A 24,018-nucleotide genomic window follows, 5' to 3' on the forward strand; every position below is an offset into this window, starting at 1 on the left:
TTCAAGACCCACGTTTCTGCGGCATACAATAGGATACTTTGGAGAATTGATGTAAAGATCAGCCTCTCGGTTCCGGGTAACAAATTTCTGCTCCATAGCACTGGGTTCAATAGGCCTATTACCTTTTTCCCCTCCCTGATTCTCCTCTCTACTTCCTGCAGGGAGGAACCATCCTTTTCTACTATTGACCCAAGGTATTTAAAATGATCCACTCTTTTAATGCGTCTACCTTCTATTTCTATGGTAGTTGCATTCGAAGTGGATAGGTGCTCTGTCTTGTCAAAATTTATACCCAGTTCCCATTCAGCATAACTCTCCATCAACTTCCTCAGCATATAGCAAACATCATCTTCATCTTCCGCAATAATCACCTGGTCGTCTGCGAACAGAAGATTAGAAATTTATAGGTTATCAGTAATCCTCATTCCCATTCTCCTACACTTCTCATTCCATCCTCTGAGAGCAACGTCAAGGTATATTTTAAAAAGGGTGGGTGACATACAGCATCCCTGGATTAGTCCTTTTGATGTGGTGAATGGCCGGGAGAGGGTTGAGGCGGTTTTAACTCGGTACCTGAAATTATCATACATTTCTTTGACCATCTTTATACATAACCTTTCCCTTGGAACGCTGTCATAAGCTTTTTCAAGGTCTATAAAGACCATTTCCAGGTCTTTCCTTTTTTGTGTATCGTTTTTCCAGAATCTGCCTGATTGTAAATATGTGGTCTATGCAGGACCGCCCTGCGCTGAATCCACACTGTTCCTCAGCACTCTGAAATTCTTCTTCTAACCTTTTTCTAACGATTCTTCCCAGCAGCTTTGTGTATGGGTTAGTCACACAGATCCCCCTATAGTTAGAACACATTCTCCTGTTCCCTTTTTTATAGATGGGTGTCAGGTACCCAACCTTCATTTCCTCCGGTATATTTTGCCCTTCTAAAATGGCATTAAACATTTTAGTCAGTAACCGTGTCAACTCTGGTCCTCCATACTTTAATAATTCTACGTTAATCCCCCCGGGACCCGGTGCTTTTCCGTTTTTGATTGCCTGTAACTCCTTTTGAACTTCTTCCATGAGGACGGCTATTGTCAATTAAAAATTAAAAATACATCTTCAGTATAGTCCAAGATATATTCTTCTTGAATCAAAAAACCCGTGTACTCGCTTAAGGTTAACGGTTAAATGTCACCTAGATGGATCTCTAAAGGAGGTATTTAATAGGACAAGTATGAAATGGCGCCAATAGGAGAATGTATTACAAGCATTCTGAACAGTCTAAATAGCTGCAAAAAAGTTAACATGGTTTGAACATATTGGTTTGGTTCTGAGAATGGACCAAATAGGACCAAAAAATAAGGTAGCTCCATAAGCTGAGTGATTACACGTAGAAGAAAGTAGAAAAGGGGGTGGAAGTAGTGCACGCATTGATGAAAGGAAGATCTAGCAAAGAGAAAGAAAGGTAAAGGCCTGAAGAAGGAAATTGGAGGATTATTCGAATGCACAGATTAAGGGATAAAGTCTTAAGGATAAATTGAAGGAGAGACATTTTAATGTAAAAATAAATTTTAAGCGCTGGCTGAAACTCGCATGAATACGGCCCAGTAGCTCGTTGCAGATCCTTAAGAAACTGCACTGTTCGCACACCTATAAATGAATACGCCCTAACAGGACAGGTTGTGGGCCCTGTGGAACATGCCTCTTCGATCCTTGAATACATCCCCGATGTTGGGAATGATTTCTGTTTGAAAGTAAACTGTTTGGTTGACGTTTGATGATTTTTATCCTTAAAGCAAGTTTAATCCTTTGTATCCTTCGGTATCTCATTCTCTTATACTTTTAATAATCAGCGTCTAATCATTTCAATTAATTGAAATTCGTATGATGTCACATAAAGAGTACTTAAAACCTTTTTTTTGTGAAATCGAGAAATTTAAAATTGTATCTTGCGCCAGTCTGTGAAATAAGGATATATAGTTATTCAAAAATTATTTTACAGGAATTGTCATTACCCTCATGGTAGATTTAAATTAATGGCTTTAAGTGCTATTTCTGTCATAAGATTGTTTCCTTTTGAGCAAAAAATAATAATAAAAATAATTTACAATAACAATTTTAAATTAATTGTTTATATCTAATGTTACTGCGACCCATTTGGTCATACGGCATCGAAGTATGGGGATCGACTAAGCGTTCCAACTCACTACGTCTCCAGACATTACAGTCAAAAAATACTTCGAAAACTTCTTAACGCTCCGTTCTATGTATCTAACCTCACACTATCCATAATGACCTCAAAATCCCTTTCATTACAGATCTTGCTAACACTCGTTTCTTCAAATTTCATTCCTCTACAGCAGCTCATCCTAACCCTCTCATAGAACACCTATCTTCCTCCACATTACCAGGTAATCCTCTAAGGAGATTGAAGAGAAGATGGCCTCGTGATCTTCTCTTATCGTGAGAGCTGTTATAGCAAGAGCACGTTACTGGAGTGACACCACTGGGTGCCTTCTCCACTCATGATTTTCTTTTATTTCTTTTTTCTTTCACCATATTTGCTTGTTGCAACAACTGTTGCAGTGCTAAATTGCAATAAAAGGTTTTAAAAAAAAAAAAATTATTGTGGTATTATAAATTTAATTAGAAATGTATAAAACCTTGTACTGACTTATAAAATATGTAATTGTTTTTAATGTTTTGAAGTTGATGCTAAAAAGAAATATTTTACATTGTCAAATGAGTAGCTAATTTGAATTCTGATTGAAGAATATTTTTTTAAATTTTATTGTTGCAGCTGTAAGCATGGTGCTGGATTCACTGGATGATATCCATTGTCTGCAAGAGCCTCCACTCGACGACAGAGATTTCTTACAATCCGTTTTGGATGATAGACAATTGCATGCACTGTTGGAAGTTAATAAAATTAATTTTTCAATTTTTATTCTAAGTTTAAATTAATTTAATTATTTTTTATTTTATTTATATTCATAGAGCTTAGATCTTTAAATGTTGCTGCTAGTTGGCAATGCTTAGCTTGGTTTCAAGCCTTTAATAAATTCTTTCCTGTAACCCTGTTCTGTTGTCAGAATTTATTAAGTGAAATGACAATGTAAAAGTAAGCAACATCCTTCATTTTCGTAGTGATTTTTAATAAAGATTTCAAAGAAAGAGATAAATAATTAAAACAACATTCCGGTTTCTCTCTTGGGCCGTTAGTACCATTAACTGAAGTTGCATTTAAAACAGATTAGATTTTTTTTTTTTTGTGTACAGTGTATCATAACTTTTTTTTTTATTTACTTACGTTATAATCGTTATTCTTAAAGAAGTAAACCCCTCTCTTTTAATCGTGAGTAAAAATTTAGCTTCTCTGATAGAAACATTCCTGTAGCCAGGACAAATGTCCGAGAAATGAATTATTATTATTTGTTAGTAATCCAGACCTATCTACATTCTTTCTAGTTAAGAAAAACTTGAAAATTTAATGCATTTCTTATGGATACTTAAATTCTTTAGGTATTAAGCATAAGATGATTATTCAATGATACTAGATTGGTCTAAAAAATTAGGATTATAAATATAAAGAACTGCTGGCGCGACCTATAAAAGTCTATTTTAATGTCCCTCGATTAACCAAAACATGGTTATCCTTTGAAGACACCTTAACTTGTCTTGATTATTCCCTTGAACCTTCAGTCACTTCCATCTACGCCAATAAAATTGGGAAGCTACAGTCAGGGCAAATTGTAGAATAATGGTGGTGAGAGCCATTACTGTGCTTGATCATGAACCCGCCAATAATTGATTAGCTCCTAAATTAACTTCTTTTAAGTTCCGTTCAGGGTTACGAATTAAATTAATTAATATAATAATATTTTTTTTTGTGCAATTCTATAATATTGTTTCTAAATTCCAAAATTTGTCAGTAATTTTTCTACCCCAGTAAATATCGTATATGTCCGTAATACTCCACGTCAAATGTTTTGTTTCTAATGTGGATCGAGAATATTATTAAATTAGTTATTTTTTAAATTAGTAGTAACCATCTCAGAGACTACTATGTTCTCCCGTTATATACACCCAACAGAGTGGATACTAAGTATAGCTCCGAGCTATTCCATTTCATGGTTTAGTATACATAAAAATGTAAATAATCAATACTTTGCATGTGTATTTACTATTTTAATTCAAGTATTACTTTCCAAAAGCATAATGTGCAACACTAGTTTTAGAATTTTCAACTATTTATTTATTTATTTTTGGTTGTACCTTAAATCAGTTTTGCTTGAGTTTAATATTTTATTTATCAGATTATCTTATTATACAAATTTGCTTGTATAATATAAATTTGACAACTTCTTTGTTCTGTTTCTGTACACTGTGGAACATAGTTGTACGACAGGATTTCGAGTAGAGTTATATCATATGGTGGATCTGGCGGTTCTGGAAGTGGAAATAATCGAGGCGTGCCTCCTAGTGATGCTATGCTGAAGTGGAGAGAAGCTTTGGATACCCTACGAGATTTGGAGACATCAGTTTCACCTGGAGACCGTGAACCAGAACTCACAAGGCTGATAGATGACATTAGGCATACTCTCAACAAGCCACATGTTAAGGTTAGTCACTGATTTTTTCTCTTTTCTGTTGTAGAAGCTTGATATTGAAGTAATTTTCATGAATACAAAAAAATTCATAGTGGAATTTGTTTGCATATTAGAATTCGTCATCTGTTTTTCACAGTAAACAGAATAAATAAGTGTAATAAATACAAGTAACGATTTTAAAAAGAGATTGTTTTGGAGTCTCAATAAATGAGAATTTTTAATTATTTAACTATTTTCAGTAATGAAAATGCGTGTTCTCTATTATGATTAAAAATGACAAATCAGAGAAATGTAAGCCCAGAATTATACCGTAGCAGTTTTGGTAAGATTATGCTGCCTGTGATTTCTTTAGACGCAGTTGAATAGATAATTGTAACTTGTATTCAATATTACGCTACAATTAAACCAAGAACGGTCTTAGAATTTCCTATTCTTAGTCTTATATTTAAAAAGTGTTTTTCTATTGAAACTACGAAAGTTTATCAATAATTAGGAGAGGGCTATTCAGATAAATATTATCTTAATGAAATTTGCGGTGCGGTTTAATTAAAAAACTTTAAAGTTTATTTAGTACGTTAATAAGTAAACTAAAAACTGTTATGAAAATAGTTTTATTGAATGGAAAGCAAGGATTTTCCGGGGCTTCTCTAGATAATCAGCATTCCAATGTTTCTTCCATTCTGTTATCCAACTTTTACCAGACCAAATTCTGTAATGGCTTTACTAAACGATGTGAAGACTAAGGTCTGATGAAGTTTGCCAGTCTTCAATACTTGCATTGTTTCGGAAGTGTTTGGCCTTGTCTTTACTAGAGAACTTGAAACTCCCAAGTTATTTTAAATGTTGTTACTTAGTACTTGATACTTAGTACAACTTTATTTTACATTAAATCAATAGCCACCCAACATAACTCAAGGTTAAAATTACTAAATTCAATAATAAAACCCACTATGCTGTATACGTGCGAAATCTGGGCATATCGATATTTAGACGAACTGGAAAGAGTTCAGCTTCAATGTATAAAGAGTCTGTATAATCTACCCAAAACAACACCTAACTCATTTGTCCGTATGGAATACGGATCACACCAATCAGAGTAACCGTACTGAAAGCCATAATTTCTTTTATAATCAATTTACTAGAAATGGATAACTCCCGTTTACTCCGCGTTTGTTACAACACTTTATATTTGAATAATGCTACATCTACTAAAAAATTTGGATTAATAAACTATCTGGAAAAATCTTTAGAATCAATCAATAGTTTGGACACCTTTATAACACAAGACTCGCTGATCATTAAAAAAGAAAAAAACAATATAATAAATAAATTTATTAATAAACTCCATAGCGAAGATGTCGAAAATATTCTAAATAGTAAATACAATAATTTATTTAGGCTTGTTTCAAATTTTGGAGGGGGAGAAATGTATTTAGAAATGAATTGCAAAATAAAGAAAATAAGAGTGATTTCCCAGCTTCGCCTTTCAAATATAAACAATGCCAGGCTATATATTAATAATTCTTTTTATACGTTTGATTCTGATAACGTTTGCTTATTATGTGATTTGAAGTCGCCAGATAATTTGTTTCACTTCCTGTTCCACTGTCAAGCCCTAAATCCAATCAGATCTTTCTTTTTAAAACAATATTGCTCTCCAGGTACTTCAGATTAAGATAATTTCGAACAACGTTTTACAATTGACTCAATTCAACAGATAAACAATATCTATAATTTCTGTAATCAATCTGTTAAAATAAGAAGTTTTGTACTTTCAGAATTTTAGAAGTTACTTGTTCTGTTTTCTTGATTTTTTTTCTTGTAAAAGTTTTCTATATTCATTAATTGTTTTTTTCTTTCTTTCTTTTTTTGTAATTGTATAGATATACTGTAAACAAGTCAAACTCCCTGCCAAGGGAATGAAATGTATTCCTTATGCAGACACAAATAAATAAATAAATTAAATCAACTCTTTTGATATTTTAAGAATCATGTTTAAGCATGTACGCCTTACGTAACCGTAATTCTAATTATATAGTATATTGTTACTTTAGTTCCGATAGTTTCAGCCTTTAGCACAGTCCCACTGGCATAGAAATCCCAGCTTTTCGTGTATTTCTCAGACAACTAACTATTTCTTTTCATGATTTCTGAATTCTGAGTCGAAGTTGCTAGTTAATTATTTATTTTTTAATTTATCTCGGGAAATACAACCATTTTATTTTTTTGTTCACACTATGACTTTTATAGATCTACTGTATTGGTGTTGGGTGAGATTGCTTGATCTGCAGTACTTATTCCAAATTAAAATATCTAAATGAGTTTTATAGAGGATATATTCTCTTTATTCACGCTTTGGACGACAGCATCACAGTCCATTATAGATATTTTTCGGAGTCTCCTCTATCTCGCTCAGAATCTACTGGTACATATAATTTTTTTTATAAACATTTCATCCAGAACCAACTTCTTCAGGAGTACATTGAGTCTTGTTTGTGCCCAATTGAATTAAGGCTGTATTAACTAACTATTTTTTATTTTATCTCTACCTTTCAACGCACTACATTATTTAGACAGGAAGAAAAAGGCTTGTTAATTATTAAAAGTGTAAATCTTTTTCGAATACCTCCTGGTAAACTGCTTTACCTGTTACAGAAGATCCGAATTTTTAATACGGCTGAGAAGATAGAAATTCTAATAGATTTAAACTGGTTTTCGCTGTTTGAGGCCTTTATTTATTAATAATGATTGGTGCCGGCCATTTATGGTCACAGCATGTTCTGACAATCCATCTTTCCTGATTTAGTATTGAAATTAAGGTTTCCATTGCTGAATATAATGATTCAGTTGACTCCAGTGAAATCTTGTGATTTACAAGAAAGAAACTTAAATTTAGAAGCATATATTGTGTAATTTAAGTTAAATTTATTTCACTTGCTTTTTAAATGAATAATGTTTACACTTTCTACATGTCATAAATCTAAGAAATCTTTTAAATTATTATTATATTTTAAAATTTTAAATTAAGATATTTTTGATGAGTTTCGTTTGCACAGAGAGCTTTTTGTTTTTCAAAATGTCCAGTAGGACAGTTGTATAAGGGTTTGATTAGTACGTGATTTTGTTTTATAGTTTTAACAGTTTTGATTAGTACATTTTTGCTTTTGAATACTTGTAAAGTTAAGGTTTATTTTCTTGAAAGTAAACCACATTTTATTCATCTCTAAAATCTATTCATTAACAGTTTTGATTAGTACATTTTTGCTTTTGAATACTTGTAAAGTTAAGGTTTATTTTCTTGAAAGTAAACCACATTTTATTCATCTCTAAAATCTATTCATTAACAGTTTTGATTAGTACATTTTTGCTTTTGAATACTTGTAAAGTTACGGTTTATTTTCTTGAAAGTAAACCACATTTTATTCATCTCTAAAATCTATTCATTAACAGTTTTGATTAGTACATTTTTGCTTTTGAATACTTGTAAAGTTAAGGTTTATTTTCTTGAAAGTAAACCACATTTTATTCATCTCTAAAATCTATTCATTAACAGTTTTGATTAGTACATTTTTGCTTTTGAATACTTGTAAAGTTAAGGTTTATTTTCTTGAAAGTAAACCACATTTTATTCATCTCTAAAATCTATTCATTAACAGTTTTGATTAGTACATTTTTGCTTTTGAATACTTGTAAAGATACGGTTTATTTTCTTGAAAGTAAACCACATTTTATTCATCTCTAAAATCTATTCACATTATTATTTTTGTATTAAGTTTTATTAAGTTAAATTTATTAGTTATTTCTAGCTTTTGTTTTTCTTAACTTTATTTATTTAATAAATTTAACTGCATATGTTCTGTTTGTAGGAACGTATCTTGTATACGTATACATAATGTTCAACACAAATCGTAGCACACATAATACGAATTCAATTGATACAATAAATTAAACTATTTCTCGCCTCACAATATTCAGATTTGTTTGAAATTTTGCTGTAGTGTAGGGAACATCTATCTCTACATTCGAGCCAAATTTCAACTTTCTTGATGCAGTAGTATAGGCGCCATCGCAAGTTGAAGATATCTTACTGAAGTTTTAACCCTTAATTTCTTGCCTCACAATGGTCAGATTTGTATGAGATTCTTCTCAAATATAGGGAATTTCTGCCTCTAAATTTGAGCCAAAATTTCGGCTTCCTTAAGGCACTAGTACAGGCATCACAGCAAGTTGAAATTTTCTTATGTTGTTTCTTACAGAAATTATTATTTTCTGCTACTAGCCTTATGATTTCAAATCACTAAGAAATCGAATACATTTATCTTTACAATTCTCCGTTCATTTCATAGTTTTAAAAATCCCTTTCTTAGTCTTTTTTGGGGTCGTGACATTTTTAGTGATAAAGGGCTATTAAATATTTCTATAGGTACAGTTTTCAGAACAACTTTTATTAAAGTTGTACTTAAGAATGGCCGGAGAGGGACGCCCAATTCTATTACCGAAAGACGTGGTAGATTAACAACGAGCTCTGAGGTAAGACAAACTTTGAGAATCTGATTAATTAAGCCATCTCGGCTTCTTCGAATCAGAAGCAAACTAAAGGTGACAGGTCTGATTGGTCTGAAAATCAGCACGAGGGTCTCTCTGTTTTCATTCAAACGTCTATTCTCCTGGTATAACTGAGCTGCTAGAAAGGCTTGGTCATTTTCATCCCTTCCATAGTAAGGCAATCACAAACCAAACTCTCAGATTCTCTAGAACTCTAAAAATTATTTGTTTCAGAAACTTTATACATGAATATATCCTGCGCTATAGCCCGAACTGAGCCCTAGCCTCGACGAAGAATTTCCTTCAGCCTTCCCTGTCCTGCGCCTTCTTCCCCCAATCAGATAGTCCAACTCTTGCGGAAAACCACTTCCCACCAGGTCTTTCCAACTGCTTCTCAGCCTTCCTTGACGACAGGTTCCAACAGGCTTATGCTGTATGGCCTACTTAGCGATAGCAGTGTCCTGCATTCTAATTAGGATCTTTCTCCGTATTTTTCTTTCAAATATACTTAATTCCTTTTCATCTTTTTTTATTGATCACTCAGCATTCTGGTCCTATGTTAAGACTAATTTAATAAACGTTTTATACAGCTGTACCTTTGTAGTTATATCGATTATTTTCGATTTGAAATATCTTTGTTGTCCATAATAATTTCTTTTGCAGATCGTATTCTTCGACCAATTTCCTGAGATATGTTGTTGAAAAAACTTAAGTAGTAACAAACCATCTATTTAGTCGAAGGAGTAGTTCATTACTTCGAAGGTTGCATCATTTTTACGGGTACCAGTTGCTATGTATTTAGTTTTTTTGGCCTGGCTTCCTAAATTATTAGTGACAGAAACTTCAGTGTCTCAAATTTAGAAAAAAAGAAAAGTGTGAATATTCCGTAAAAATGTTAGAAAGTCACAATTCCTGTTAGTCAAAAAATTTCGACAAATGTTTTAAATGTAGCTAAATATTATTTTAGCTGAGAGAAGCATATATTGTGCTGATGATTTCTCTTCATTAGATCCTTTGAGTCAACTTTCCTAGAAAACGTTTCAAATTAAAAGTGATAGCCATTATATATGCACTTTTGCAAAGTTTCATTGTGGGTAACATTTTTAATAAAAGTCTCCAAAAAATCCTTTATTTAGAAAAGTCTCACTTTCAGATTTAAAAAAATTTAGAATCAGCTGAAGCGATGTACGAGTATTTTATATTTGTTCATGCCCCACACAAAGTTAATTTTGTGTGAAACACTTTCGGTAAATATTTATTTTGAGAAGGTCTAGAGCAAAAAAAAAAAAAATTCACGTTTTTTGAAGGTGCAATCTTCAAAACGACTTTGTTTTTTAGTTTATTTATGACCGATTGATTATTGAAGTAGAAACGGTGTCGCATCCATTTGCATTTCATTTCTTGAAAATTGATTTTAAATAGTTAATCGGAAAGCTGGGAATCACATTTTGCTTGAAAGTGTGAGCCCATTATTGAAGCCTACTTACATTTAGTAACCATTATAGTATCAAGGAAAATATGCTAATTAGAATTCTTGTATGAGAAGAAGATCCATTATTTGTTTAACCTCGATTTTTTTCTTTTATATAAAAGTGAGTGAAATCAATAAATAATTGCAACCATGAAGTGCTCAAGAAGCCATTCTTTACTTATTGTTTACAACCAAATAGTAGCACAGCGATTACTCCGTAAAGCTATTTACTACAAACGATTGTAACAGTTGGGAACTATAGCGCTCTATGATCTAAATGAACAACTACACAGCTTTTCATCTGACATGCGTTAAATTATTGATTATATTTGTACTCCTAAGTAGCTGAGTTATGCAGGATTTAAATATTTGCTTTCCCATTTTAATATTAATTGCTATCTTATTTTTGTTTAATTGCAAAATTTATTTATTTTATTTACTAACCTCGTATTAAAAAAAAAGTATTGATTTATTTCAAAACTTCGGAAGTTTAGAGTTTTTAATATTGCCACTGTTATGAAAGTTTAGAAGCGAACTAATATTAAAGCTTAAGCCTCAAACTTTTCTTTCCTTTTTCTTTTATTTAAATTTTATCAACTTTTATACGTAGATATGTGTTAGTTTTGGCTTCAGATTGTTCCATACTTCTACAAATATTCTGCTTTAATAACGGGAAAATATGAAATTTTATAGTAACTTTCTCTTTTGTTATTTTATTTATTTTGTATAGAACACAAGAAATTTATAAAGGAACTTTTATAGAAGTTCAGCTTTGTAAGAACTTTGTTTTTCTATCAAGAAAAACCAGGAAGTGTTGTTCTTGAATATTATATTTTAAAGTTTTCTAAAGATGAAAATTTAAGAATAAATTTTGAGTCTTTGAAAATATCCGCTTAGTTTTTTTTGCAGTTGTTTTAAAAAAAGAGTTATTTTCATTCTGAAAATAGAACAATGTTTTTCTTGTAATTTCATATATAGTTTTGTTAATTTGATTATTCGCATTTTCTCCTAAAAAAAAAATAATATGACGGAATTCATATTCAATTAGTAATACAGTTGTTATGCCAGGAAATTTTTCTTCAGAGCTTACAGCTATGTAAGGAACGTAGTGTAATTTGATTATTTAATTTGCGTGAAAGCCTGACGATTTTCTGACTGTAATAGATTAAAACTTTTCCTAAGGGGCTCGTCTAGAATGGTGGGCATGTCAACAGAGTAACATTTTCAATTTCCAGGGAAAGCTATAATGTAAAAGGTTTTTTTTGAAATTGATGTGAAAAATTCTCGTGAGCTAACTTAAAGAAAGATTAGATGTAGATTAATTTATCTGCTAATTTGAAAATATCAGATCATATTTTGGTTCGTAATCTTTTAGGAGGTACATAATGTACATAATTCATTAAGATTAATTTTCGGCGTGGATGTTAGCTCAAAGGTTACAGCATTGTGGACTTTCTTGAGAAGATCCAAAGTTCGAAATCTTTTAGAATTTCCTCTGCCTAGAAGCCTGTTCTCTCTGGTGAGTGACATTGTCGCCTGTAACGGAAGAACACGGTCCTAAGGCTAGCAATGCACTGATATCAGAAGTTGAAACACCTGAAATTAAATCAAAATAAATTCTTTCCTGTCGGATTGTAACTTTTAAACTTAAAACACATCTCTTGTTTTTTAAAAACTATTACGAACTAAAACAACAACAAAACAACGATACATGTGACCAAAATTGACCAACTTCTTTCTAGAAAAAAATAACAGAAAACTTAAATCATGGTTTTTCCATTCAAAATAGTTGGATGATCTCCTCTAAGGCGATCCCCGTTTTAACCGCCTACTCTTCGCGCATCAAATGATTGGATAATTGCTCAAATACAAGAAGTGTGAGATGACACACTAAAATAGAAGAAAACTTTGATGTAGTTTATGAACATTCCGACTTTTGGTTTGATTTGCACAGTGTCCATTTCTGAAACTGTGTTCGGAAGATTCTGTAAATTTGAGTTTGATGATGTTAGGGGCGAATTAATGTCGGTTTGTTGAAGTACAACATGACTATCTAAACTGTGCCAATTAAACTGTATCTGCTGGAAGAACTAACTATAACTATTGGGGGAACTAACTATACTTGCTGGGAGAACTATCGATCGATACCTATTGGTGGAATTATCAATGTATAATTTGTTTGAGAAACTAACCGTACTATTATAGTATAGTTAGCTCCTCCAGCAAGTAAAGTTAGCTTCTCCAGCAAGTAAAGTTAGCTCCTCCGGCAAGTATAGTTAGCTCCTCCGGCAAGTATAGTTAGCTCCTCTGGCAAGTATAGTTAGTTCCCCCAACAGTTATAGTTAGTTCCTCCAGCAATTATAGTTAGCTCCTCTAGCAAGTATAGTTAGTTTCTCCAGCAAGTATAGTTTACTAATATAACTGTTGGGGGAACTAACTGTACTTGCTGGAGGAGCTAACTATACTTGCTGGAGGAACTAACTACACTCGCCGGAGGAGCTAACTATTCTCGCCGGAGGAACTAACTATACTTGCTAGAGGAGCTAATTATACTTGCTAGAGGAGCTAACTTTACTTGCTGGAGGAGCTAACTATACTTGCTGGAGGAACTAACTATACTTGCCGGAGGAACTAACTATACTTGCTAGAGGAGCTAACTATACTTGCTAGAGGAGCTAACTTTACTTGCTACAGGAGCTAACTATACTTGCTGGAGGAGCTAACTATACTTGCTGGAGGAGCTAACTTTACTTGCTAGAGGAAATAACAAACTAGTACCTAATACTATTTGTTTACATAATAATTTGAGTATACCTAATATATATAATCAGGAATCACACTTTGTCGGAAGATATAAATTTAGTTATCAACTCTCGCTTCAATAGTAATTATAGATTAATCAGTAGACTGACAGGAATAGAAAACTATTTAAAACTTAGAAATAATGTCAGCAAACAAAGTTTGATTATCCAGCTACGATTGTGGAAGCCTAAATACTTCAGAATTTTGTTTAAAGGTGAACTGCATCGCTTTGGCGAAGATAACTGCCAAATTTGTAACTTAGAGAGTGCAGACGACCTTTACCATTTTCTATTAAATTGTCCCATGTGTAGGAATAGTAGAGAGAAATATCTTAATAAATATATCTCTAGCAATAGTGATCAGATTTCAAATGTTGCTCGATTGTTAGAAATCAATGATGTATCCAAAATTAACGATATTTACTATTTTATTTGTCGAGCTTTAAAGATTAGAAAATTTATTATAGATATGCAACAAATAGTTGATTGATATCTAAAAACACAGATGGCTCTTGCCCTTGAAAGATGTGTATATACGAGGTGTGTTCAAAAAGTAACGGGAATTTTCGTTTTTTGAAATAAATATTTATTTATTCATCTACATTAATATTGTCGCCTTCAAAGTAGTCCCCTTCGCATACAATACACTTGTGCCAGCGCTTTTTCCAATCCTCGAAACACTTCTGAAACTCGATCTTTGTGATAGCTTTCAGCTCTTTCAGCGATTCGCTTTTAATGTCATCTATGCTTGTAAAACGACGGCCTTTTAATGTTCTCTTTATGTTTGGAAATAGAAAAAAGTCACATGGAGCCATGTCTGGCGAATATGGAGGCTGGGGCATCGTTAAAGTTTTGTTTTTGGCCAAAAATTCACGAACAAGCAATGAAGTGTGAGCAGGTGCATTATCGTGGTGCAAAATCCATGAATTGTTTTGCCACAAATCCGGGCGTTTTTTTCGGATTGCTTCACGCAAACGGCGTTGAACTTGTAGGTAGTACTCCTTATTGATTGTTTGACCTTGTGGCAAGAATTCATGATGCACTATGCCATTAAAATCGAAGAACACAGTGAGCATAACCTTCACATTCGACCGCACTTGTCGAGCCTTTTTCGGTCTTGGCGATCCAGAATGCCTCCACTGGGACGATTGAGCCTTAGTTTCGACATCATATCCGTAAACCCATGTTTCGTCACCTGTTATAACACGTTTCAGTAGATCCGCATCGTTGTCGACTTCATTGAGTGCTCTTGAGCAACTTCCATTCTCCGCTGTTTTTGTTCGAAATTCAACAATTTTGGAACAAATTTTGCTGCCACACGTTTCATACCCAAAACATCCGAAAAAATTTCATGGCATGAGCCAATTGATATGGCAACATCATCAGCGACTTCTCTGATTGTGATTCGGCGATCGTTCATAACCATTTCTTTCACTTTTTTCACGTTTTCATCGGTTGTTGATGTGCTTGGACGTCCAGGTCGTTCGTCATCTTCAACGTTTTCGCGGCCATCTTGGAAACGCTTATACCACTCGTAAATCCTTGTTTTACTCATAGCAGACTCACCATATGCCTTTATTAACATTTCACACACTTTATTACACTTAATTTAATACAAATTCTTTGATCCATTTTTTTTAACAAACAAAAATCGCCAAGCTCGAAAAACACGTCTAACCTTAACGGCTGCCACTTAAGAAGTAAACAATGAATATTACTGAAAATTTTATCGTACTTCAGGGGCATGTGTACCAACATAATAAAAAAAAAAAATTTTACAATCAGACTCTCCAAACCCGCGAAATTTAAAAATTCCCGTTACTTTTTGAACACACCTCGTATGTGTCTATGCATCCAGTATACTATATTTTATTTTCTTTCTACTATTTCATTGAAGAACACTCTATGCTAGTTATTATTTTGATTCCATTTCTTTTTCTTTATTTTATTATTATTGTTATTATTGGCTTCAGTCATCATTTTGATGTATAATAATGGGTAGTATTCTAGTTCTTAAATAAAATAAGTAATAATATTTAGTTTTCTCTGTTAGTAATGATTCTTTTTCTTTATTAATAATTCATTTGGATTGTCATTTTATTTTTGAGTATGTAATCTGTAATATGTAATTTGTAGACCAGACTCACTGGCTGTAAAATTTTGTATTTTAAAAGCCAAATAAATAAATAAAATAAAATAAAATAAATAGTATACCTAATATAACTTTAATGAATTCGCTAGTATTGCTGAACATTATTTGAGACGTATTAATTCTTCCAAAATTGATAACGCTTAAAAGAAAAAAAAGGATTGACAAAAAATGGAACTTTGGTTTAAAAAAAGAAACAAACCTTTAAAAAGAGTGCCTTATGATATACAGACATATATATTCCAGCCATATACATTACACCGAAAACCCATCCGCTACGCAGATATAATTATTGTATACGTAGAGAATCTACAATACACTCGTATCAAAAAAAATCTGGGCTTAATTCTGGCTCAATTAGTTGATACGTATTTTTGTCACAGAGAAAAAAATATGGCACTCTTATGTGACCTAGTTTTTTTTTATGTCGCGGTTCCATATTTTTTTCCATCCATTTATGTTTTACAACTTTACATCCACTTGAAGTTGATAAAATTTTATTTGAAACAAAGGAATATTCGATTAAGGAGGCATTTCTGGGGAATGGTGGTGGCTTGTAAAGTGGAAAGTTATGGTCCTAATATCGATTTTATATTAAGGAGGCTTAAATTAAGTTTCTAAAATTCAGACTTTAGAGAAAATGGAATGAACGAAGATATGAATTTCTCGATTTATATACAGGGTGAACCAGTAACTAATGTCCACAGGCCTACTGTGTGTAGTACATCTAAAGTGGACTTCAAAGACGTATTGGCCAACTTCATATTTTCCACTGTTCTTGAGTGACGTCACTTTAATTTTTTTTTTTAAATCATTACTTTTTTTGCAATAAAAATGTTATTACTCAGAAAGTTTTAGTCCGAATTCGATTCTGATGACACGGTTAGAAAGACAGATAAATTTTCTAAAAATTGACACCATTTCGAATACTAGGTTATTCTCCAAACAGCCTCAATCTTCCTCCGGATACTGGAAAAATAAAATTAATCGAAATTTTTAAGAAAACTAATTAGGCTCTTATATGATCATTATCAGACCTAGGTGCAGGCACTTTTTAATAAAAGTTTCCTTGTCTAATGGGCTTTCAAACGGTATATATCATTTTCCAGGATTCCTTTTATCTTCGTATGAGAAATTACGTTTGTTTTACAAGTTAAAACATGTTCACGAGCACTCAACAGTGTTAGTTTATCAAGTTGTTTAATTCATTAGATTAAATTAAAACTCAATTAGATGGACGAGTAGTCAATTTTAAAGTAGGCTGTCTTAAAATAAGGAAGTCAAAGGTTACTAATTGCACTTTAAACATTTACTTCTGATCTCTCTGAATTAATTGAGAAAATGTTGGGAAATCACCTAAATAAACCAGTAATTAAAAAAAAATTCATATAGTTTGTATTTACTCCAAATTACAATTTCACACGTAACTGCACTGTTGAAAAAGATAAGAATGTGAATAAGCCTTAACAACCCTTTGAACCCAATAACAGACAATCCTTATATCGGAATCTGGAATTAACCAATACAACTAGGTATCTTATAAATAAACTTCCCTGATCTGTTAGACTTGCTTTTTCAAAATTTTCTATTGTACTCTATTTGAAACTAAGGAAATTAACCTTCGATTATAAATATAGCTCTTGTTTGAAACATTTCCCAACATTTTCTCAGATATTTCAGAGAGATCAGAAGTAAATGTTTAAAAGGCAATTTTTAGCCTTTGACTTCCTTATTTTAAGACAGCCTACTTTAAAAATTGACTACTGGTCCATCTAAAAGAGTTTTCAATGAATTAAACAACTTGATAAACTAACACTGTTGAGTGCTCGTGAACACGTTTTCTTGCAAAACAAACGTAATTTCTCATACGAAGATAAAAGGAATCCTGGAAATATACCGTTAGAAAGCCCATTAGGCAAGGAAACTTTTATAGAAAAGTGCCAGCACCTAGTTCTGGTAATGATCACATAAGAGCCTAATTAGTTTTCCGGAGGAAGATTAAGGCAGTTTGGAGAATGACTTATGCTTCGAAATGGTGTCAATTTTTAGAAAATTTATCTGTCTTTCTAACCGTGTCATCAGAATCGAATTCGGACTAAAACTTTCTGAGTAATAACATTTTTATTGCAAAAAAAGTAATGATTTTAGAAAAAAAAATTCAAAGTGACTTCACTAAAGAACAGTGGAAAATATGAAGTTGGCCAATACGTCATTGAACTCCACTTTAGATGTACTACACTCAGTAGGCCTATGGACATTACTTACTGGTTCACCTTGTATAGAGGTATTATTTTACACATATTTTATTCTCATTGACTTTAAAGACGCTTCAGTTGAGTATATTTTAATGTAATAGAACTTTTGTATAAGGGAAAAACTATAATTCTTGTAAAATTTTAAACTCTTATCAAGCATTTTCTTAACTGCAATTTTGAAAGTGATTAAATAAGAAAGCGTTTTTTTTATAGACGTACATAATAAGAGGGTATCTATTGCTCGTCAATTTCCGCCGTATCTTTGAAAACTGTTCTCCATACTTTTTGAGCTGTTCCACAAGTATTATATTATCTTCTTTATTAACTACTGAAGTTCTTTGTACGCTCCGTTGATTTTTTAGAACATTTGGCTGACAATGTTCGAAGTTGAACTTGGATCATGTTTTTATTATGTACAATACGCTATGCAGTAAAATTTAACAATTTAAATTTATGAAATATTTTTCGCCTGCATTGCCAATATAAGGTCTTAATTCCAGAATTATTTCTTTTTGACTGAGAGTTAAGGCATAATTCTTTTTTACTTCTTTATGAGTGTAAATGATATTCCAAGGGACTTACAACCAAAACTTTCCTAAGCTTTATAAATTACGGACTACAATTCTGTATTCAGCAAACTCTGCTGCAAACACTGCAATATCTCAGTCTAGAAACTTACCAAGTTATCTGTTAAAGTGACAAATTTACTAAAGATTTCAACAAGTTTAACAAACTAATTAAAGTTTTGTATTTATATTATAAAATAAAGTTTTAATAATGGCGAAAAAAAAATCGTTCTTTATTTAGTTTTCTTGGACGGCTAGAAGTGTTTTTCAGCTGTAATGATTAAACTTTTTATTTAAACTTTATTAAACTCATAAAGTATGAAGAGGAAGTTAAGTTTTGTAATATATAGTAGCATTTTCTTTCCTTCCGGTAGACATTGTTACACTTTCCCGGCGGGAAAAGTTCTTCTCTTTTCTGTACAAGATAATTATTGTACAGTACCACTAACTACATTAACTTGGGCTGTTTAGTCTTAATTTTGTTTTTGCTCTACTACGAAAGAGGAAGTTATATAGGGATATTTGGATAAGTTAGCTTTGGTAGAAGTGAAACTGGAGATATGAGTATAAAGCAACTTGAACTCCTCCTTCGACACGGAACTATAATTATTAATACTAAGTGCCTACGAATAAAACAGTAGCTAACAAGTAGAAGTGTGGGCTTCAAAGCACAAATATTTTCCACATGGAGTCGCTATAAATTCAAATCCTACAACTTAAAAATTCTTTATTACTAGCATATAGAATTAGGGTTTGAGTTCAAATATGCGTATGTCTGGTATGAGTAAAATTGATCTAGGGTTCCACAAAATAAATAATATTGATTGTTTGGGCTGGTATATCTTCAGGGGCAACCAGATCTTTACTTAGATAATTTCATCTGGCTGCTTGTAGGTTATCTAAAATAGAAAGCTCCTATAGTTTTCGATTGCTTTTGTGAAACGACAGATTAAAACTAATGAATTAAACTTTTCTTAAATTTTGGGAAATTTTAAACTATTAACGCATAACTTACTATTCTCTATTCTTATCGCCCAATCAGCATTCTTTACATTTTAGACAATATCCTAGAAAACTATTGAATTAACTATTATTTGTACATATAATAATGAATACTCCTTAACAAAAACTTACAGTTTAAAAAGTTAAGTATAAGGGTTGATTAAACGCCAAAAGGTACACAAATCAGCAAGTACCCAACATTTCATTCAAGCTTAGTTGATATAATTTAAGTAATTTTGCTGCATTAACTTTTCCTTCACATTTTTTAGAATTTATTAGATGTCACAGACCCTTATGCTGGCCAGTTCGTTCATAATATTATTTGGTTATAATTATGATAAAATGCATTTATATCTTCGTTTTTAAATAGGTACTTTATTTTAATTCTATTCCAAATTATTCTTCTGATTTATCTTTAATATGCCCTTTATTCTGAAGTTGTCACATCTTATACATGCATGTTAAAGTAGAAAAAGACAAAGTTAGAGTCGGCTACTGTTTAAATTTGAATCACGGAGGATTTAAAACAATATTTCAGACTTGAATTCGTCTTACCGAAATATTCGTGAGCACAAATAACACACAGTTAATAACAAGTAGATTATTCAACAACAATTATTCATTTCTCAATTGTAATTTAATTTTACTTACAGTAAAATACTGGAATAATTAGCTGTCCTAAAAGTATGCAATACTTATTTATTTTATATTACATAACATATATATAACATTGTGAGAAGAACAGCAAAATTGAGAGTGTGATTGAAGAAAACTATATTATTTGCGATAAAGCCAGATAATTATTACCTATTATTATAAACGTTTGACTTCTACATAAAATAACAATTACTTTAATCGAAGAATAAACTTAAACAGACGATTTTTATTAAAAATAAAATAATCGAAATCATTGATGTATGTTGGTGTAAGCATTTTTTTAAAAAAGTTTTTAAATTTTGTAGCCTCGTATTTTTTTTTATTTTTTATAACGTTTTCTTTTTAACCTGTAATTAATAGTTTGGTTATTATAGATTAATAGATATTACAGTCAATCTACAGTGCTACTTGAACAAATTTTTTGTAGATGAAAATGGCCAGCATAAGGGTCTGTGACATCTAATAAATTCTAAAAAATGTGAAGGAAAAGTTAATGCAGCAAAATTACTTAAATTATATCAACTAAGCTTGAATGAAATGTTGGGTACTTGCTGATTTGTGTACCTTTTGGCGTTTAATCAACCCTTATACTTAACTTTTTAAACTGTAAGTTTTTGTTAAGGAGATTTTTGTACCTTTTGGATAGATTTTCATTTTTGTCTATTTTGCTAAGTTACATATCTGCTTTACTGTTTTTTTTTAAATTTGGAATAAGCAATTCTATCATTATAACCTGATAAGGTGTTAAGTAGGAACCGTAACTACCACTGGAGAGATCATTTTAAAGAATGATTATAGTTGCGGTCTCCAAACCATCCTCAATAACAATTTTTTTGAGAAAGCCTTTTTATATAAAATAGGAAGGTATTTGTACGTAAAAAGCAAATTTGAACTGCGATTTCAGACCTTCCTTTTAAGAGGAGTAAGAAAAATAAACGGGCGATTACAGTACTTCTTCCTAAAAGGCAAAGAGGCAAAGATTTTGAATCGAACGACAATTCATTAATGTATAAATAGTTTCACTCATTGATAATTTTAACGATTTCAGTACTTCCTCTTAGTAGGTGTAAGAGCATGATGGCACTTCACAGCCATGTAGAGGAGCTTTAATCACTTCTTCGTGCTAAATTTTATCAAAATCGGACAAAGCGTTATAGAAATATTGGTAATAATAGTTTTAGAAACGGCCTTACTTGGGTGGGGCAAACTCCCCTCCATATAAGGCGTAGCGACGAGACTTTTAAAGTGTAAATCTGTACAAAATTTCGATTCGAATGACACTTCATTCATGAAAATCAGTTCACTTGTCGATAATTTGAAACGATTGCTATACTTCCCCTTAACTAGTGTAAGAGCAGATCGCCGCTTTAATGTTACGTAGGGGAGCCCTAACTCTATCATCCTACCAAATTTTATCAAAATCGGGCTAAGATTTACAGAGTAATTAGTAATAATAATTTTTAAGGGGGCCTTACATAAAGGGGGCTAACTCCTCTCTAATTCGGTGTACAGCGTCGAGACCCCCAAAAGGCACATCTACATAAAATTCCGAATCGAATGTCACCTCATTCATGAAAATCGGTTCTCGCGTTTAGGCGCTACGTAGTTTACAAAAAAGGTAACAACAACAACAACAACAACAACAACAACAACAACAACAACAACAACAAGAACAACAATTTCTGAAAATGCCGTTTTTGCTCATTTTCGGCAACTTTTTTCTCGAAATCTATTAGGTCTGGGGGGTTGCAAAAAAATTACAGTTATAAAGGAGGGTTTGCCCTATATTTTAAAGAAAATTTGGGAATTTTATCTTTTATAGGAAAAGAGAAAAAAATTGTCAAAGTTGGGTGTTTTTTAACGTTACGCTTTTTCGTGCACTTTTTGACGATCAATCCTTATACAACTGTCCTACCGGACAGTTTTAATTTTGAATAGGGCTCTCAACTGGCTTTTAAAATTGTTAAGCATGAATGGAAATAGATGTCCAAAAGCTTGCCTTAAGCAACTCAAGAACTATGCCAAAGTTTATAATTTACCCAAATATAATTGGTTCTCTCCGCTTTCTATTTTGTTGCAGAGTGTAGATCAAGCACATGTCTTGTCTATAGAAGATCCCGTTGTTTTTAAGAAAATAATCCCTATAGTACTGTCCAAATATGAACTTTATTTATAGAACTTAGATATTGAATCTCTCAATTTTAGTCTCTACTATTATGGTCTGTATGACTATAGTTTGCAAACTCAAAAATACCTTCTACATAAAGTACCGTTAGCAGTAACAAGAGTATTTGCACAGTAAGGAACTTCAGGTCAATACAGTATTTCATTAAATATCAGTAACAATAAGTATATAATCAATCCAAAAATTTTCTGTCAAGTTTTGTGATTTGAAAGTGTAGGAAGATTTGCCACATACACTGCCGGTCAAAAGTTTAGGACCACCTCAATTTTTTGAGAATATTCAATATATTTTGGAATAAATAACACAAACTAACATTGTTTTTCTACAATGGAGCTTTAATATATGTTAACAGAAGTACACAGTTCAATATACGAGGGGCACTATTTATATTTTGAGCCTAATAATAAAAAAACAGTAATTTGTCATTGAAAATGACTTTATTGTTTTTCAAAATATTCTCCTTTATGATCTATACACTTCTGCATGCGTTCGAACCACTTGTCAAAGCATTTTTTCCATTCCGCTTGAGACACCTCCAAAACATGGTTTTTGAATGCATCAACGGCTTCTTCTGCCGACGAAAATCGTTGTCCACGTAATTTATTCTTGACGTTCGGAAAATAAAAGAAGTCATTTGGTGCCAAATCAGGACTGAACGGTGGATGACCCGTATTAATTCGGTTTTTTGAGTGCTCAAATAGTCAATTGTTAGACGAGATGTGTGACAGCTGGCATTGTCTTGATGAAGAATGATCCGACGGCGCTTGTTTGTTTTCCTTATTTCTTCGAAGACTTCCGGCAAACAAATGGTTGTGTACCATTCAGAATTGACCGTTCTACGTTCCTCTAAAGCAGTGGTTCTCAACCTTTCTAATGCCGTGACCCCGCAATACAGATCCTCATGTTGCGATGACCCCAAACCAAAAAATAATTTTGGTGGCTACTTCATGACTGTAATTTTGCTACAGTTATGATTCGGAATGTAAATACCTGATATGCATTATGTATTCTCATTGCTACAAATAAAACATAATTTAAACGTAGTGATTAATCAAAAAAACAATATTTAAATTATATATTGAGAAATATTTATTACTGATTCCAATAAATAACATTAACGGCCATAACGGCGTGCGTTCCAGCTGAATAGCGCTGCTGCAGACGGTAGCGCGGCTTCTCAGCGGCTAAAGCCAACGGAAATATGTATTTTCTGATGGCTTTAGGCGACCCCTGTGTTTTGGTCGTTCGACCCCCGCCGGGGCCGACAGGTTGAGAACCGCTGCTCTAAAGGCACTGTTGCCACATGACCAGTTTTTCCGTAAAAACAGGCGACCGTTTGTTTCGAAGTGCTTCGAGCGCGAACAACTTTTGTTGGATTTGGTTCATCTTGAAACACCCATACAGTCGACTGCTGTCTAGTTTCCGGCTCATACGCATTTATATCCATGATTCGTCGTCGCCTGTTACAATCTTATACACGTCTTTTGAAGCACCGCCATTGTACGTATGCCTATAGTGGGTGTAATTAGGGTTTTGAGTGATAAAAACTTATTAATTAATATAAATAACAGGTGGTCTTAAACTTTTGAGCGACAGTGTATATTGTTTATTTGTCCAGCGTATCACTCAATTAGACAGAAATATTTTATTTATTCAAAAGAATGTCTGAGAAGAAGAGCCCAACTTTATTGATTTAAATTGTAATTTGCCTATTTAATCTTAATTTTATGTTATCTTATAGTTTATTCAGTTTCATTTATATTTTTTATTACTATTTATT

At 32.4% G+C, this 24,018-nt stretch overlaps 1 protein-coding gene across 15 annotated transcripts in view; it reads left to right on the plus strand.

Moving 5' to 3' along the window:
• The window catches only part of CASK (peripheral plasma membrane protein CASK), an 820,695-nt gene that overhangs the window by 249,264 nt on the left and 547,413 nt on the right, over positions 1-24,018 (plus strand). For all 15 annotated transcript variants that reach the window (XM_074135060.1, XM_074135061.1, XM_074135065.1 and 12 more), the window contains 2 exons: positions 2,798-2,916; positions 4,395-4,619. In XM_074135060.1, coding sequence (XP_073991161.1) covers positions 2,798-2,916; positions 4,395-4,619 — 344 coding nt within the window. The remainder of the gene's footprint in view (positions 1-2,797; positions 2,917-4,394; positions 4,620-24,018) is intronic.

The sequence above is a fragment of the Rhodnius prolixus genome, unplaced genomic scaffold (assembly GCF_049639745.1).
Source record: "Rhodnius prolixus isolate KJV_2025 unplaced genomic scaffold, Rpr scaffold_5, whole genome shotgun sequence".
Lineage (NCBI taxonomy): Eukaryota > Metazoa > Arthropoda > Insecta > Hemiptera > Reduviidae > Rhodnius > Rhodnius prolixus.